A 20,414-nucleotide genomic window follows, 5' to 3' on the forward strand; every position below is an offset into this window, starting at 1 on the left:
AAATTTTGGAAATAACCAGAAGTCCTTCAGTTAGGACTGGTGCTCAATCAGAGTGACATTTTTTTTGGTGAAAAATAGCATGTGACTGAAGCAGTAAACTCATGTTTTTGTATGTATTGTAAACTGAAGGCGGTTCCTTACAAGTGGTTCTGAAATATTTTAGACAAGGGCAGCATTGTTAGAATATATATGTTAATATATAGTCTCCTGAAGTGACTATTGGTACAAATGATTCTTTCAAGCTTTTAATTATTAGAGCATATCCATAACTTTGATCTTGACAAGACCGTATTTCCTATTATTGAATGTACTTAAAAAATTAATAAATTCTATTGGTTGAGAATAAATATTATCTTTAGAATATTTATTCATTTAGACCAGACCATACTCATTATTCTGATTAAATAGAAATATTCTAACTTTGTGATACAAGCTAAACGTTAAAATGGGATCTTTATTTGTAATCCATTAGTAAGAAATAACTTATACCCAAAGTAGCGCCTTTTATTTTGAGGATCTCAAAGTATATCCAGATCATTTGAGTATTCCTTTTAGTTGGGTTGTTGACTGATGTTAACATTCACTGTTCTTATTTTCAGTAAAGTTTCTTTTCTTTGATCATCAAAAATAGGGGAGTAAAAGCTGTTTTTTCTTTTAGAAATTTATGATCTATATCCTAAAAATCCTTATCTCCATGACAGTCTTTTTACTGCTAATTCACAAATTATAATGTTCTCAAACATTCTTATTAAGTTTAATTTAATTTGACTATTTCTCCAGTGAATGTAGAAAAGCATATTGGATTTATGGGATTGTGTTATTTTAATTATCAATCAATATAAGGAGAAATAGGTTATTTCTAGGTTATGTAAATCCATTTTTAAGCATCTCTTAAAATTGGTAAAAATCCTAGTGTTTATATTTGCTTGTTATGTGCTTAGATTGTCATGACAAATAAAGCTTAACTATTGTAAGAATCAAACATATAAATTATTTAACTTCGCATTTCTTTACCTATAGGTTTCTGCTTGGGGTGGTTATGTGTTTATTATCAACCTTATTCCACTGCATGTATTTGTGTTGTTACTGATGCAGAGATACAGCAAGAGAGTCTACATAGGTAAGTGATTTGACTTTTGAAATCTGTCTACTTCTAAGAGGTGTTTCATATACATTCTTTTTCTTTTTGGCCAATATTACCCATGAGAAGGTAAAAACAATTTTATATTTATTTTGCTTTTTGTATTAACAAGGAAGGTCAGGCATTTTTACCTAAGTGCATTGTTACCAACTTTTCCTTGATGAGTTTTTTTGTTTTTGTAGAAATTGGTCTACATTTAATATTTGTTGGCCATTTTTTTAAATTTGGGAGAATGAGCATTTCTATCATAAAAATCATTCACATAGACAAAAGAGCCAAGAACATACAATGGGGAAAAGAAAGTCTCTTCAACAAATGGTGCTGGGAAAACTGGATAGCCACATGCAAAAAAATGAAAGTAGACCCTTACCTTACACCATACACAAAAATTAACTCCAAATGGATTAAAGACTTGAATGTAAGACCTGAAACTATGAAAATTCTAGAAGAAAACATAGACAGTACGCTCTTCGACATCGGTCTTAGCAACATCTTTTCAAACACCACATCTGACCGGGCAAGAGAAACAATAGAAAAAATAAACAAATGGGACTACATCAAACTAAAAAGCTTCTGCACAGCAAAGGAAACCATCAACAAAACGAAAAGACAACCTAACAATTGGGAGAAGATATTTTCAAACCATACATCTGATAAGGGCTTAATCTCCAAAATATATAAAGAACTCATGCATCTCAACAACAAAAAAACTACCAACCCAATTAAAAAATGGGCAAAAGACCTGAACAGACATTTCTCCAAAGAAGATATACAGATGGCCAACAGACACATGAAAAGATGTTCAAAATCACTAACTATCAGGGAAATGCAAATCAAAACTACAATGAGATATCACCTCACGCCCGTCAGAATGGCTATAATTAACAAGACAGGAAACAACATGTGTTGGAGAGGATGTGGAGAGAAGGGAACTCTCATACACTGCTGGTGGGAGTGCAAACTGGTGCAGCCACTATGGAAAACAGTATGGAGATTCCTCAAAAAATCAAGGATAGAACTGCCATATGATCCAGCTATTCCACTGTTGGGTATTTATCCAAAGAACTTGAAAACACCAATTTGCAAAGGTACATGCACCCCTGTGTTCATTGCAGCATTATTCACAATAGCCAAGACTTGGAAGCAACCTAAGTGCCCATCAAGGGACGAATGGATAAAGAAGCTGTGGTATATATACACAATGGAATACTGCTCAGCCATAAGAAACGATGAAATCCAGCCATTTGTGACAACATGGATGGACATTGAGGGTATAATGCAAAGTGAAATAAGTCAGAGGGAGAAGGTCAAATACCGTATGATTTCCTTCATTAAGTAGTAGATAATAACAACAATAAACAAACACATAGGGACAGAGGTTGGATTGGTGGTTAGCAGAGGGGAAGGGGGGAGGGAGGAGGGTGAAAGGGATAATTCGGTACATGTGTGTGGTGATGGGTTGTAATTAGTATTTTGGTGGTGAACATGATGTAATCTATGCAGAAATAGAAGTACAATGATGTACACCTGAAATTTTTACAATGTTATAAACCAATGTTACTGCAATAAACAAAAAATTAAAAAAATAAAAAAATAAAAAAAAATCATTCACATATACATATTATTCAAGTTAGCTTACTCACTGTAAGAGATTAAGCATTCTCAAAGTAAACAGTTTAATAAACTTTTGAAAACCCTTTCTGTATAATATACAACAGACTGTCTTAGTCCATTCAGGCTGCTATGACAAAGTAACACAGACTAGGTAGCTTATAAGTAACAGAAATTTATTTCTTTCAGTTCTGGAGGCTGGAAAGTCCAAGATCAAGGCACCAGAATAGTCATGTGCTTGTGAGCACCTTTTTCCTGGTTCATAGCTGGCAACTTCTTGCTTTGTCTTCACATTGTGGAAGGGAGGAGCTAGCTCTCTGGGACCTCTTTTAAAAGGGTACCAATCTCTGGGGCTTTATGACCTGTTCACCTCCCAAAAACCACCTCCTAATACCATCACCTTGGGCATTAGGTTTTCAACATAACAAATTTGGGGAGGACACAAACATTCAGACCATAGCATAGACTACATCTTTTCTCTACAAAATCTTTATTTTCTCTACAGATTTTAAAACACATCTTTTGAATAAGATGCTTAGTGAAAGATGGTGTCTCAAATCTTAGAGCTCATTTTCTATGATAGAGACAGAACTTTTATGGGTTAAATTAATCAGAGAGAAGTTGTGATCTGAAACCAATGTCTTAGTAAAATAATACAATTCCATTATAATAATTTGTTGGAAAACAGTAACATAAAGATAAAGCTTATTTACCTGATTAAAAAACATAGTAGTTCGGCAGTTCCTCAAAAACTTAAGTTATAGAGTTACCATGTGACCCAGCAATTCCACTCCTAAGTATATACCCAAGAGGACTGAAATTATATATTCACAAAAGAACTTGTACACTAATGTTCATAGCAGCATTCATTATTCATAATAGCCAAAAAGTTAAAGACAACCCAAATGTCCATTAACTGATGAATGGATAAATAAAATGTGGTATATCCAAAAAATGGAATATTATTCAGTCATAAGAAGGAATGAAGTACTAGTAATGCTGCATCATGAGCCTTGAAAACATTATGCTAAGTAAAATAAGCCAAACACAAAAGGCCATATGTTGTAAGATTCTTTTTGTATGAAATGTCCAGAATAGGCAAATCCATAGAGACAGCAAGTAAATTTAGTGCTTGCCAGGAGCTTGGGGAATGGAGGAGTGACTGCTAATGGGTATGGGATTTCTTTTGGGGATGAGGAAATGTTCTGGAATTAGATACTTGGATTAGTGGTGATAGTTAAACAATTTGGTGAATATAATAAAAATCACTCAATGGTACATTTTAAAAGGGTAACTTTTATAGAGTATGAAGTATATCAATTAAAAACAAAACAGTAAATTCATAGTATGTTAATTACGTTTATAGCCATTTCAGCATACATTATAACAATGACCATTGAAATAATTAATATATATCAAGTTTTTATACACCACAAACTGTCCTAAGTTTTTTACATGTATTTAACTCATCTAGTCTTCATCACCACACTGTGAGTATAGGTACTGTTACTATCCTTATTTTACAGATGAAGAAACAAGAGAAGACATAATAACTTGTTCAAGATCACATAGCTTGTAATGGAGCTGAAGCCTGAACTTGGATGTTTTTGCTCCACAGCCCTTGATGCTAAAAATCACTATAACTGTGTGCCTACCATATAAATAAATACTGTTGAAATACATCAACCTATGATATCTCCCTACCCTGAAAACACTGTAGACACAGTCATTGGGATCCAGAAAGGGAATGATAGATTAAACTATAATTCTCCCCTTTTTGTTTTGGAAATATATAAGGAAAAATTTTGTTAAATGGTTATTGGGGAGGAACTAAGAGTTTGTTTAATTTAAAAAATTTGGGGTCCTGAAAATTTAATGATCAGGGGAATAGAGTAGGGAGAAGATTGAGAGATAGACTTTTGTGAAATGCCCATGAATCAGGAAGAGGAAGAAGAGAGCCAAACAAGTCAGAAGTAGCCAGATAAATGTGTTGTTAAAGAGGTGAAAAAGAAGTATTTTCTACATAAAAGTTTAAAACACGAGCAGTGTCCAACTCCCCTTGAGTGTTTAACACTAAGATCTGGTAGGATGAGAATTGAGAAAAGAAAAAGATTGTGAATAGCATTTCTCTGGTCACTTTAGAAAAACATGCAGTTAATACTGCTTTGATTGACTCTTGAGACTATTTCTTCTTTTCAGAGGGAAGAAAAATAAAATGATTTAGAGATTTTATATAAGTGTATGAAGTTAGATTAGTAAATGTCTCAGATAATTTCATAGTGTTCAAATTCTCTACCCCACCTTCATTGTTTCTCCACTCATGTAACTATCCTAAGAGTATTTTAGGTGATTTTTATGCTCTCTCATAGAGTTTACTTTTAAATTGGTGGAAAGTGGTGGTGTAGAACAGTTGTTTCTCTTCCTTCATCCCAAATGTATCAGTATTTAAGTTAGATTTAACCTAACTTAATTGTCCTGAGAAATATGAAAGCATTATAAAGTGTTTGTATATATAGTTTGTCCTCTGATTTTAGCACATAATATCCTTTGTCTATAGTTCTCCCTTGTGGGCAGAAATACTTAAAGAAATAAAGTTTGATAAATGGCAAACATAATTATGTAAACCAAAAGTTTGGGTTCTAAGTATCAAATTAAATTAAGTAAAAATGAATCATTTGAAATAATTATGAAAAAATTGTTTTCTCTTTGAGGAAATTTTTTGCACATGTCCTTCGAATCAGTTGTTAAGCCAGAGAAAACTGTCCAACGTTGTCCACATGTGGAAAAGAAGGGAGGGAAGGTAATGTGGATGTATAGGTCAGGAGTGGCATGGGGGAATAGGTGGGGGCAGGGTATAAGCTGAGATGTAAGGGGTAAGAAAGCCCTTTGATGAAATTTGGGTGAGAAGAATTGTATAACAGTTAAGTTATTTTGTGAAGATATATTTTGGACTTGTTGAATTTCACTGTTGGGAAGTGAATTGCTTAAAATTATGTTACAAATAGGATTCTGATGTTTTAAGAAGAAGAAAGAACGCCTAAATCTTATTTTGCAATTATAGACAGACTGGTTTACAGGTATCACGTAACAATGATGGGATGTAAAATGACTTAAACTTTCTAATTTGATAAAAGTTTATCACACTTTATCTTTATGTCATAAGGAAATTATTAAAGATATGAAGAGGGGCTGGCCCCGTGGCGCAGAGGGTTAAGTGCGCACGCTCCGCTGTGGCGGCCCGGGGTTCGCCGGTTCAGACCCCGGGTGAGCACCGATGCACCGCTTACCGAGCCATGCTGTGGAGGCGTCCCACATGAAGTGGAGGAAGATGGGCATGGATGTTAGCCCAGGGCCAGTCTTCCTCAGTGAAAAAAAAGGAGGAAGACTGGCAGATGTTAGCTCAGGGCCGATCTTCCTCACAAAAAATAAAAAATAAAGATATGAAGACATGTTTAGGGATGTCACTGTGGTGTAACTTGTAATTGTGAAAATAGTGTAAATGTCCAATAGGGAAATTATAATTTATAAATTATACTTAAATTGTAGTGTTGTCATATCATGAAATATTATGGCACTATTAAATATAATCTTTTTAGTATTTGATGGTATGGGAAAATGGTAATAAAAAGAGGACAGCAAGGATTACTAATGACATTTTTTCTTCATACTTTTCTCTGCTTTCCAGATTTTCTACAATGACCATTATTAAACTCATAGTGAATGAGACTTGCTTTTTCATTTATAAAAATATGACTTTTACCTCTTATGGTTTATAAGGGTCTCATTAACTAAATTAGAATAATAATTTAAGAAGAAGGAAGAAATTAGTTTCTAGTGTTGATAAATGATTTTTAAATATCATTGAAGCAGTTTATGGTATTGTCTATTTTTTTTTAGTGAGTTAATTTCAATAAGGAGAGTAACAGAATAACTTTTCAAATTGTATCTAAAATGTACTTTTATGGTAATGTTTAGTGGGAACCATCATTGAAAGAGTCAAGTGTTACAGACATACCACATACTTTAGTTTTGTACAAATTATTGTAGGATTGTATAGAATGTGAAAAAAGATAATCCTACCAATGAGTGAATTAAAAGTAAAGCCATAAACTTTAGGAGTCATATTTATACTTGGCAGCTTTAAACAGAACATATCTAATGCTAGATTAACTTACAAAACAACAAACTTAAAAGAAAAATTGTGTGTAAAAATTCTAGGATACAAAAGCTGGAAGCACTAGAATTTATTTTGTCTAATTCTACCATATTATTTTTGAGGAAATTCAAGGAAATCAGTTCACTAGAGAATTAAGTGTTTAATACATACTAAGTTTTGTACTACCCATTAGGATACACAGATGATTAAAAGATGACCTTCCTCTAAGGAGCTTATATTGTACAATGTAGTTATAGCATGTAAACAAAATGGAAATGGGAAGAAGTTTGTGAAAATCAGTTTTGACTTTGAGTTTTAGGGAGGTCTTGTTAGGCTTTCCAACTAACCACGTCCTTCTGAAAGTTTTGGAGATAAATCTTGATCCTGAGAGGAGAAAATAGTATAGAAACAGACTTACAGAGAATTTGTGGTGATACAACCATAAATGAGAGGTGCCATAACATAGGGGGTAAGAATACACGCTGCAAAGCCAAATTACCAAGATTCAGTTTCTGTGCTACTCCCTTACTAGTGGTGTAACTTTGGGCAAATTACTTAACTTCTTTTTGCTTTAATATCTTCATGGGTCAAATGGAGATAATTGTAATTCCTACCTCGCAGAGTTTGAAGGATAAATGAATTAATATATGGGGCTAACAGGACTAACACAAAGTGCTGTTTAAGTGTTTGCCTCTGAGGTTGATGTTAAAATCATGAAGGAATAGCCAGACAAGAGGAGTTCCAAAGGCTGAGAGGTGACTATAAAGACTGAGGGGGTAAAACCCCAAAGTGAGGCTAATGACTGTTGTTTTTTTTTTTTAACTGAGAATAAACTTGTACTACAACTATTTTTGATTATGAGAAATATAGTGGAGAAATAATACTGATGTGTTATATAAAGTACAAAATAGCAACTAAAACACAACTTCTAATAGAGGAGTATGCTTACTTTTATTTATAATTTTAAAATTTAAGGTAATAAATGTATATAATTGGAAAAATCAAGTATTCCTACAAGGTTTGTAAGCAAAATCAGCAGCTCCTTTCTCCACCTTTTCCTTAACTGGCTCTCTCCCTAAATTCTCATCTCCAGAGACAACCACTTTCAGTTCCTTCAATTATTTCTTCTGGTTTTTACCACTAATGTGCTTTTAAAGTGTTCTGGTCACCAGTTCCAAGTTGTGGGGGATTTTCCCACACCACCAAACAATTGTCCGACACAAGCTAGGTGTCCTACCATTCAACTCAGTTCTGACACCATCTGCCATCAGATGCCACAGGTTAAGGGCTCAGTCCCACAAGACTACCCTCCGCTTCAGATGACAATCACAAGCCCAGTTTGTCACCTGTGCTCCTGACCAAATGGCTATAAATCAAAGGTTCCCACTACCCCCTCCTTGGGTTCTATTAATTTGCTAGAATGGCTTACAGAACTCAGAGAAACATTTTACTTACTATATTACTGGTTTATTATGAAAGGATGTAATTCAGGAACAGCCGGATGGAAGAGATGCATTGGGCAAGATATGGGGAAAGGACATGGAGCTTCTGTGCCCTCACCAGGCTCACCACTCTCCCTGAATCTCCACATATTCAATCTGGAAGCTCTCCGAACTCCTTTTGGGGTTTTATGGAGGCTTTGTTAATTACATAGTCATGATTGATTAAATCATTGGCCATTGGTGATTGAATTCAATCTCCAGCCCCTCTTCCCTCTCTAGAGGTCAGAGAATGGGGCTGAAAGTTCTAACCCTCTGTAATCATGTTGTTGGTTGTCCTGGCAACCAGCCCCTATCCTGAGGTGAGGTCCAAACAGCACCTCAATAACATAACAAAAGACTCATTATTCTGATCACTTAGGAAATTCCAAGGATTCTAGGAGCTCTGTGCCAGGAAGAGTGGATGAAAACCAAATATATATTTCTTATTATAAATCATAACATCACAACTTTAGACTGCTATTTCTTGATTTTTCCCCCCAATTTTAGATGCCATCTATTGATCTTCTATTATCCCTACCCTTATAATATTTAGCTGCCATCCATCAATTTCTGCTTACCCTCACAAACACACTTTCCTACTTCTGCACCTAAATGCATTCTTTTTAAAAATAAAATCTGATATCTCTCTAAATAGGAAAGACTACTGCCAAATCTTATTTTAAAAAATATATAGTATTATAGGGGCCAGCCTGGTTAAGTGGCGTGGTGGTTAAGTTCGCACACTCCGCTTTGGTGGTCCAAGGTTCACAGGTTCAAATCCTGGGCGTGGACCGAGGTACTGCTCATCAAGCCATGCTGTGGCTGCATCCTACATACAAAATTGAGGAAGATGGGCACAGATGTTAGTTCAGGGCCACTCTTCCTTAGCAGAAAGAGGAGGATTGGCAACAGATGTTAGCTCAGGGCCAATCTTCCTCACAAAAAAAAATTTTTTTTAATATAGAGTGTTATATTCTTTTGTTTTGGTAGTGTCCCTTGAAAAACATTAGAAAGGGCTTTAATTTTGTCGGCTTAAGATAATGGCTCTCATTTGTTCACATGAAGTTTAACAAGTGAAGCTATATATTATTTATGTCATTGACTCTTTATTATCTATAGTAATACTTATCTCTATTAACATGGTCCATTCAACGTCTTGGGAAAGTCTATGCTGGAAAGAGGAGTTAGGAGTATTGTGCAATAACAAAGACTGGCAGCAGCATACTGAGATAGAGACAGGAGTTAATTGATGAAATAGAAGAGAAACAACAATTTTGGTCTTACACATAACTTGTAATGCTTTATAGAGGTTCTTTACCCAAGAAATTAGAGTTAACTGCATTTTATAATAAAAAAAATGAGAACTCAAGTGTGAAAAATATTATACCTAAATATAGACTAGAATTAGTTTTTTCTCAACTGAGATCTGTAAATCAGCTAAGAATTCAAAAAGCAACGTAAGAGTTGTTTCTTACTATAGAAATGTATTTTTTTTTAATTGCTAGTAACATTTTATGAGATAGAAATGCTAAATATCAAAGGAATGTCTTTGCCTTCTGTGGTGATATGCAGTTGTAGGTAATAGAACATCTTTAAAACCTATTAATTAGTAACTTTTTGTTTATTATAAAACAACTTTTAGAAGGGATTCAGTATGTAATTAAATTAAAATCATTTGATAGTTTAGATCTAGGATATTGAAAGCAGTAAAGGGCTATACAATTTTATATTTGTGGCAGATAAAGTTTTACTAAAATAAGAGATTACTCTTATAGCCTGTAGACGAAATAGATTTTTATAAGGATCGAATATGTCCATATAACACTAAAACATGATTTTCCTAAGCTACTTAGACTGTTCAGTTTTTCAGTGATGCACTATCTCGAGTTAATTGTTTTGCCTTTTTGCTTTATTGTACCTTCAGGGTACATGAACCAAGAGCAGACAGGCAAACAGGGACTACTCTAATTTTCTCCCCTACCCCCACATTTTTGTACCAAGTTTTTTTAAAGTTAGAAGTTGCACTATTAGTTATGTAAAGTGAGTTTTCTAGGTGAGTACCCTGTAGTAGGCAGTGAAGCTAGTTATTGGCGGAAAGGGATGGGGAATTTTCCTTAGACTGGTTTATAATACTTAGGGATTCCTTTTACAACTTTGTCAGTGCATATTTTAGAGGTTATTTTGGGGGAAAAATTTTTACCTCAAGTGCACACTTGAAGATGCTGTTGCTTCTGCCACCTACATTGTTAATATGACTCATTATTTGGTTTGCAAAGCATTAGTCTTGTACTGTCTTCTTGCATTAAGACCCAGGATATTTAGAACAAGGGTCTTACCTATGATTTAGCAGTAATCATTAGCTTGATCAAAAAGGCTTTTTCAGTGAATAGAAACAATCTTCATGTTCTACAAACTAAACAGAAACAATGAATCATTTGGTACTCTTATCTAGAAGAATAAACCTGAGTGAGATTTCCTTTAAGGGTCTATTTTCATTGAGAACTGTATCTGTTTCATAGTCCAGAATATTTGCTTCTGTGTAATAAAAGTTAACAGATTCTTAGTGATATTAGTTAAGTGAATTTAGAAGCCTACTTAACAGTAGTAATTGACATTAAGGAAAAGAAATATTAAGAAGGACCTAAACACATCATTAATTTTTTGGTGATAACATGATTCGTGATCCCGTGTGGTTTAAATTCTTTTTATTTTGTGCTTGTTTTACTCTCTTAGTTTATGAATGAATTAAGGTTGCTGATACTTGTCTGTTACTGCTTCTTGGCATATTAGGTTTAGTAACTATTTAGCTCCAAAAGTTACCAAGGAGCATTATCTAATACTTTTAAGTTATGTAGAAATTGTATATATTTCATGAGTTCTTCATACAGTCTTTAAACACACACAGATGCACACCATATATGTGTATGTTTCAAGGTACTTTGATGTTATCTCATTAATTTTTGCCAGAATTTAAATGAGTTGCTTTCACATGATGGAACTAAAACTCAAACCCAAATGCATTTCTTTGTTGTTGTTTTTTCTGCTATACTATCCCTGACTTCATTTTAGGTATCAGTACTAAATATATTTGCTGTTTTTAACAGTTGTGATTAAGTGTCTCTCTACTCAAGTGTTTTGAACAAGGCATTTCTTGCTGCTTTTATAAATCGAGCTTGTAACATATTGGTTTCAGTGATTCATTCTCTACATATTTTACAATGAGCAGTGTCCTTGGAAAAGAAAAATTATTTTTCTCATCATGGATATCTGTTAACTTAATCATTATATTTCTTCCTGCTGGTCAAGAAGAATCCATGTTTTTTGTTTTTGTTTTTAAGCTTTAATTCATGTGAGTTTCTTACCATTCTTCACCCTGCTTATTTACTAGGGTTCACAGTAATCAACTAGTAAAGTGTCTTTATTAATCAAAGGCTTCAACAGTCTTACAAGCCTTTAATCATATTTGTTAATAATAATGCAAAATTGGTTGGATTTTAAAGTATTTCACTACTATGGTTCTTTCGGTTAATACTATTTTGGTTGAGAGAGAAGGGAGGTGGCAAAGGAATATTTTGTTAATAACCCTTTCCATTAAATATCAGCCTAGAGATAAAGCAAGTCAGAAATGCTAAGGTGACTTAATGGTGGATCAAGGTTAATGGGAATATAATATTCACAAAACCTTTTCTAACTAAGTAAAATGAAGTACAACAGTAGTTTATACAGTACTGTCAACGTAAGTTGTAATGCTTTGTCAGGGTGAAGGTACTTAAAGGTTAGTTTGGGGAACAGCAGGAACTTCTTCAAGACTTAACATTTCAATGGAACTTGAATTGGACTTTTCAGTGCTTTTTTTTTATAGAACAGCTCATTTGTTCACCTTAAATCAAGGGCAGTGGTTTATTTCTTGTGTGTCAATCTGGTCCCACACCATACCCTTGGAAAAAAAAAAGATAAAGTACTTTAAGAGTGAAAAACTGTTTAGGCTCTGTTTAGAAGATTACTTTTTGTTGCAAATCAAAGAGATTTTCTTTGGTTAAAAATAAGCAGAATAATAGATTTGGTATATATCTTTCTAATGATAATTTTTCTAACACATTGGAAGTGTGATCTGTAGTAGTGAATGCCGGTAACTGTGCTTCCACAGGATGGCAGTGTGGTAACATTTTCATGATGTAGTAAATGATTTACAACATTATTGGTGTTGTGCATTTTTTTAGAGCTCACTACTTTGATGGAAAGCTTTATTCTTCTGGTTTAAAAGGGCAAGAAAAGCAGGTTTCCATGGATGGTTAGAAAGTTGTAATAGATGTGGATAGTAGTTTGGTCAAGTTTCCTAGAGAGTTCATAGGAAGAATTGAGTTCATAGGAAGAATTGGTGGGGAATGATGGCTATGAGTTTGTGTTGTTGAGGTCTTCTGAGAAAATTAGAGAATGGTACAGGTGTTGTCAACTGCCTCTTCAATGCTCATGTCAAGAAGAGGAGACCTCTCCCTCCTGTAAGTTTTTATAGAGCCAGGGTTTTTTTTCCACCAGTGTCACATGTACTTGCTTCATTGTAGTGTGGTTATTTGTGTAAATCTCTGATTTTCGCAATTAGATATCTAACTTTTAGAGGATAGGATTGATCTTAATAGGATTCTGTATTTTTAGAATGTCTTGACCATAATAGACATAAAGTTAATATTTGAATGAATTAATTAAAGAGGTAATTTTTAAACACACTGTTAGATGCTATAGTACAAAGCCTGGAGAAAACATGTTTTCTTTTTGCAGTGGAGATTGTATTTATTTTTAAGAATTGAGAGTTACTTCACTATTTCTTTCTACTCAAATATATGTAATTCCTATCTTCTATGTTTTAAAACATGAGTTTGTAAATGGGATTTAAATTGAGGTATAGAGATGTATATCTAATTTTACAGATTCAAGGAGAAGGGCAGTATTAAGCGAGATGAGTCTGTGATATTTTATATTATCTGGCCAACAATCCTGAATTTTATTTAATGGAAATACTTATTTGTGTATTAAAGAGTGCCATGAGATAAAACATATATCTTCCTATGTAACCATCTCAGGATCATTGTTCCAAAAAATATGAAAATAGGGGAGACTTAAATCCAATTCTCTTAAAATGGTTATTTTTGTATTATTGCATATATACATTTATCAGCTTTGTGTCATTGGTGTATATAAGGAGGTATAAATGAGGCTAATTTGGATAGAGGAATATTTGAAAGGTAAAATATTGTAAAATATTGTTGAGAACTTGTCTATTTCTATTCAGCTTTATTTGACATTAACCTATGTTTACGAAGTAATACAAATTAAAATCCCACCTGGCCATTGATATTTCCTGAGATTGAGTTTCCTTTTCTTGAACTCATCTCCATCACTGTTATTGTTAACTTGAACTCTAGTGCATCTGCTGTATAAAGTGTTTTCTTTTTTACTAATGACAATAAATGTCTCTGCAAAGTTGCATAAATCCACTGAATTGAGACTATTGTCAGATTTCTTCTTCTCTTTTTGAATATGCCTGGAAATAAATTTGAGCAACTCCCTGAGAGGAAACTTCATCAACAGTTCTCAAGCACCTGATTGCTGAAATTTTTACATTGCCAAGCACAGTATAGTCCCTTTTGAAGAGAGAGAATATGAATATGAATGTGTATATGTGTGCCCACCTACCTTCCAGTGATTATTTCTGGAAAATGTGACTTAGAGGGAAGTAAATGGGCTGGAGACTTTCGCTTTTTACTATATATGTATAATATATATAATATAGTATATATAATTTTTTTAAACAAAAAACATATTACCTTTGCAATTAAGAACAAACCAGTAATTCACAGAGACAGATGCAGATTTATGTTTGCCTTCGGCTGGAATGCAGGGAATAGAGACCAACTGCTGAATGAGTGTGGGATTTTCTTTTGGGGTGATGAAAATGTTTTGAGACTAGAGAGAGGTGGTGGATGCACAATGTTGTGAATGTACTAAATACTCAAGTTCACTTTAAAATGATTTTATGTGAATTTCACCTCAATTTTTAAAAAGGCTTTACTGTTGTGTAGCTTGTGCCATTTATTGTTTTTAGTCCAAATTCTGTAACAGGTGTAACTTTCAGTATTCATTTGTGTTTATAAGAAAGAGAAGTCCAGCCTCAGAGGTGATTGAAGTGTGTGGATGTAAGTGGACTTAGCTATAATTAAAACACATGAATGACATAAGGTTTTCTCAGGCCTGAACTAGTTGTGCCTTTGTGTGTTCAATATTTGTCTAAGGTTTGATTTCTCAGCTCTGGGTGTTTAAAAGGCCTGTTGATCGTAGAATCTTAGGTTATTATTGTTAGGGGGATCTACAAATCTTCTTGTCCGAACCCCTCATTCTGCTGTGAGGAAACTGAAACTTTTGTTGGTGAGTAGTTATTCTTCCTCTGACTCTCTGTCAGGATGTCTACACAAGACTGATTTGTAAAAGAAACATGTTGCTGTTAGAAACTCATCAACCAAATTGGTTGACGGTTCAAATCATGTGACAGAAATTCTTCTTTACTTAACTTTTATTGCATTTGTGTTTAAGTACCTCACTGAGGGTAATTCCATTCCAACATTAGTATGTCTGGAAAGTACATTACTGGGTGGATTACTTCTGCAGTCTCCTTTAGACAACCAGTTCTCCATCAGCTTGAGGTCATTAGAAACGTTATTCACATACATTGGTCCTTCCTATCAAATTTACTTGAGCTTCTTATCCTTTTCCTAACACTTTACTCATCATCTCTTATCAGACAACTTGAGAGGCAACTTAACATTTGAGCCATCAACCCGTAATTTATCTTCTGTAGATGGGTTTCTTTTAACAGCAAAAAACGTGAAAAATACTTGATTCCATTTTGGGGAAAGGAAAGCAGCACCCATCTGTTAAACTGTTCTAAATAATATTTTGCAAAATAAAGTACTTAATATTTTTTTTAATTGGCAGAAAGAATACCAATGTTACCTCAATAAAAATATTAATTTAAAAAAATTGGCAGAATTTTGGTGATTTATAATGTATGATTAACCATCAATATGTATCAAATAGAACAGTCACTTCGAGATTCTGTTCTTAAAATAAGTTCAGTTAAAACTTTGCTTAAAAATATATGTTATGTATACATTTATGTTTAAAGTACTTAATGGTAGTAGTAAATTATCCTTGTTTCCTATTTTGTTTTTATAGCATATAGCACTTTCTACATTGTGGGTTTAATATTATCCATGCAGATACCCTTTGTGGGATTCCAGCCAATCAGAACAAGTGAACACATGGCAGCTGCAGGTATGAAAAAATGTTTATTTTCCTTCTTCTAAAGAAAATATGAATGTGTGACTGGCCAGTCTTCAAAGGAATGAAGGTTTTTTTTTTGTTTTAATTTTCATCATACTGGTTCTAAAACATCATCACTATAAAATAAGAATATCATCGAGTTTTATTTAGACTTTCTGATATCGTGTTCCCAAAAATGTCTATCTTCCTAGCCACTGCTGTTTTGAAAAGGCAAAAAATCGCTTTTTGCACAATCCATGTTATTTGCAAACACTAAATAACGTTTGCTTTGTATAAATGAATATTAAACAGTGGTGTATCTGTACACTGAGTTATGTACCACTGAGTTTCCATTTCAGCAAATTTAGATGGGATATGTCATTTTTATGTCCTTTACATCTCACTAAAATATTTTATCTATATCTGCTAACTGAAATTAATGGATTTTGTATTGATTATAAAGTCATATCATTTCCCTCCATATAAGCAGAGTACTTGGCCATTATTAATCTGGGTCATAATTAACAAGATAATGGGAGATCTTAGAGAGTCTCAACACAAGGTCCGTGACCCATAGGCAGTCCATTGGTAGTTACTTTATTTGTAACGTTTTATAAATATCAGTATATTTAACTTTCTGAGATGATGTTTTGTAGCTTTTATCATCAGATTCTCAGAATCTTGAACCCCCCCTCCAAAACAAAGTTAAGAACCCACACCTTACTGTTACACAGCACTTTAGAATCTGTGAAATACTTTTACTTATATTTATAATTTGATGTTAGGGGCCTGGCCCCGTGGCCTAGTGGTTAAGTTCGGTGCGCTCCACTTCGGCAGCCCGGGTTCAGTTCCCAGGCCAGACCTATACCACTCGGCAGCGGCCATGCTGTGGTGGCGACCCACATACAAAATAGAGGAAGATTGGCACATATGTTAGCTCAGGGCGAATCTTCCTCAAGCAAAAAGAGGAAGATTGCACACGCATGTTAGCTCATGGCGAATCTTTCTCAGCGAAAATATATATATATAATTTGATGTTATAAAATAACCAAGTAGTAATTTGAGAGAGAGAGAAATGTATATTCCGTTTTGAGTATACAGTCATGTATAGCAATGTCTATGTAGACACACAATCGCCTGACGCTTTATGCATATGTGTTATTACATTTCCTAAAATCTAAATTGTTTTTTTTCTGTGTGTGTGAGGAAGATCGGCCCTGAGCTAACATCTGCCAATCCTCCTCTTTTTGCCGAGGAAGACTGGCCCTGGGCTAACATCCATGCCCATCTTCCTCTACTTCATATGGGACGCCGCCACAGCATGGCCCAACGCGGTACGTCGGTGTGCGCCCGGGATCCGAACCGGTGAACCCCGGGCCGCTGCAGCAGAACACACGCACCTAACTGCTTGTGTCACCAGGCCAGCCCCTAAAATCTAAATCTTCGATAATACTTATTTAACCATTCTAAAATGAACTTTTAAAAATAACCCTAAATATTCCAGTTGGGATAGGATTTTCATGTCCTTGTTTAGTTTTACACCTAGTGCTTTTGTATTGTGTTCTGTACACTTTGACAATTAAATACTTTTCACTATTACTACTTGAATTTTGTTTATCTCAGCACTCACCCTTATATTTACTAAGTTAGAATCTTATATAATAAGAGTGTAATTAAGGTCACATCCCGTTGCTCAACTATCAACAGTAACTACATATCAAGATTCTCCTGATCCAAGTCATTTATATCCTTCAGTAAATCTCAGGATTGTTTTTTAATGATGTTTGTATCTCCCTCCTCACCCCCCAAAAATGTCACTAAAATATGGGACAAAGGGAGGAATTTAATGTGCTAAATAGGTTCCAGTTATTGAGATGGGATTTTTCTTGCCTGGTCCATGTATGGGAAGTGTGATCATTTCAGAAAAATGTATAACAGAATTTTTGGATGTATTGATTGGTTAACTGTCATTTGCCAAAGGAAATGTTGGTTAGATGAAATAACTAGTGATGGATATGAATGGTATGGGTATTCTAAGAAGCTCTTCCAACTTAACATTTTTAAATGCCCTTGGAAAAGCGCTTTGTTGATTATTTATATGACCCTTTTCTCTAATTAGGTGTCTTTGCATTGCTGCAAGCTTATGCTTTCTTGCAGTATCTGAGAGACCGATTAACAAAGCAAGAGTTCCAGACCCTTTTCTTTTTGGGTGTATCACTAGCTGCAGGTGCTGTGTTCCTTAGTGTCATCTATTTGACTTATACAGGTAGGTGTCATCACCTGTAGGATGTGTGTCTTGTCTCTAGATTATTCAAAATGGTAATTCTTTTGCAAATTTTGTACATGTTCCATTTATCCTAGTAGGTCAAATACTGTGGTTGTATTCTGTACAAACAGTATGAAAATAATAGCCAAAGGTTCTAAAATCTGAATAGCACTACAAATTGTGATTGCTTTTTATTTTTAACAGTATCTTAATTTTGCTGCTTCAGGCTTTGATAAATCCACTTTCAAGCACCCTCTTGATAGATGAATAGGCCCAAACTGTATAAAATTCAAAGCTTCCAGTGTTAACTTATTGCATGCTTGCCCTCTCTTGTATGCATACACTCGATCTCTCTCCTACTTTTAAACCATTAACCAAATCAGTTTCAGTCTGCTTCTGGATTCTAAGTTACTCTAATCCTGACTTCACTAGTCCCTAGAAACAAGTGAAATTCTTTCTAAAAGTATTCCATCTGTCAAATTAATATTACCAGCCTAGCCCATAAAATCATGAAGAACTAATTGACAGGAGTAAAAGGGCATGAATGTTTAAAATAATCTTTGTAATTTATCCAAATTTGGCATACTGAATTTGATAATTTAGACACCTCTCCCCTTTTTAAATTATCCAATGCTATCTTAATATCTTTGCTTTATTTTAGTAGTCAACTAGAAGTTTAAGAGAGAATTGGAAAACTTTCTACAATTTTATCAACCTGTTGTGTTTCTCTGGAAATGTAATCTCTGGATATTTGTGTTTTTTGATCACTGACCTTATTTTATCTGTTAGCCAGCTGTGTGAAATATGTTGTCACCTACAAAAGAAAACTGAAATTCTTTGAATATTAGTTTAAATTAATCCATAATAATCAGTAAACATAAAACCAATAAAACAAACAAAAACAATAAAAAGGCAGATTAATTTCCTCTACATTTTTCCTTCCAAGGTTACATTGCACCATGGAGTGGCAGGTTTTACTCATTGTGGGACACTGGGTAAGTGCAGATAAGTTATTTGCCCTCATATGACATTAAAATACTCGTTTTTCTGTTCTTATATCGTCAGTATCTCCGTCAGTACTTGGGCAACCTTTCTGAAGTACCTAGTGTATACTAATTTAGTAAATGTTGAATCTCTTGTAGTTTTTCTTTGTTACAATACCTGTTTGGAATGCACCTTTAGTATGATATGTAAGTCATATTTTTGTTCTGCATGGGCAGCTCCTTATTTTAGTTTTGTTTGTCAAAACATTTTGGGTAGTATTGGTGTAATTTTAATGCTTGATTTTTGTTTTTACCAGTGTATTCAAAGTTTTCGTCTTTTAGTAATATTTAATTCTTAATCGTTAAAGATAGGTGTTATATTATAAAACCGTATGCGATAGATGTGAAGAAAAAATTTAACTTTTTTTCTAACACCACATTATCTAAGTTCTTTGGTTTTTTTTTTTTTTTCGGTGAGGAAGATTAGCCCTGAGCTAACATCCGATGCCAATCCTCCTCTTTTTGCTGAGGAAGATTGACCCTGGGCTAACATCCGTGCACATCTTCCTCTACTCTATGTGGGACACCTGCCACAGCATGGCTTGATAAGCAGTGCGTAGGTCCCTGCCCGGGATCTGACCCTGCGAACCCTGGGCCGCCGAAGCAGAGTGCACAACCTTAACCACTACGCCACCGGGCCAGCCCCTCTTTGATGTTTTTAATCTGTCAGATATACTAGAGAATATTTATTTTGTTTTTTTAAGAGTGCTATTATAAAATGAATTAATTTTTAAAAGTGGTTTTAAATTAGACAGCTAGTTCAATAAAACTTTTTGTCTCTAAAATGTTTTCCTAAGGATGAGAAAATATCTGTTGATAATAATTTACCTCTCTCCCTGTTCCTGCTGTTTTGTCTTCTTTGTTACTCCCTATGTGGCCCAATAAAAAAACCTATCACAGTTTATTGAGTGGGCCTGCCTTTTGATGTGATACCGAAAGGGTTCGTGTTCAGGTCTAATTCAAGGGCATAAGCAAATTATGTATGAAAGACTGAAACTAACATTTAGACACATACTGTGGATCACCAGAGAGTTGGAGGGAAAAACTCCAGTTGTAGACAGTTATTCTGATTAGGTTAAATTACTAGGTTAAGTTTTTGTCTATCATACTTACTCTTGCTTTGTAAACTTTAATTGACTACTTTGGAATCTCACGGCATTTCAAGAATAATTTGTCCTGTCCTTTCCATTCTCCTCACTTGCCTCTATACCATCTATTTTTAAGAAAGGCATTGTGGCAATATGATATCTTCTTAGATAAGGTATTTCTGTTGGTAATAAGTACAAAAGGTAGTGAAACTCATTGATGCACATGTAGGAGATGCTAAGTTAAACTGCAGAACAAATTCCTATTTGAGCAAAGATTTTTGTATTAAAGGTCAGAGCTAATGCTTTTATAACTG

General features: G+C 34.2%; 1 protein-coding gene across 2 annotated transcripts in view; it reads left to right on the plus strand.

The window, feature by feature from the left end:
- The window catches only part of STT3B (STT3 oligosaccharyltransferase complex catalytic subunit B), a 114,689-nt gene that overhangs the window by 77,502 nt on the left and 16,773 nt on the right, over positions 1–20,414 (plus strand). For both annotated transcript variants that reach the window (XM_058554333.1, XM_058554324.1), the window contains exons 5-8: positions 1,021–1,120; positions 15,617–15,715; positions 17,823–17,969; positions 18,916–18,964. In XM_058554333.1, coding sequence (XP_058410316.1) covers positions 1,021–1,120; positions 15,617–15,715; positions 17,823–17,969; positions 18,916–18,964 — 395 coding nt within the window. The remainder of the gene's footprint in view (positions 1–1,020; positions 1,121–15,616; positions 15,716–17,822; positions 17,970–18,915; positions 18,965–20,414) is intronic.

The sequence above is a fragment of the Diceros bicornis genome, chromosome 2, assembly GCF_020826845.1.
Source record: "Diceros bicornis minor isolate mBicDic1 chromosome 2, mDicBic1.mat.cur, whole genome shotgun sequence".
Taxonomy (NCBI): Eukaryota; Metazoa; Chordata; class Mammalia; order Perissodactyla; family Rhinocerotidae; genus Diceros; species Diceros bicornis.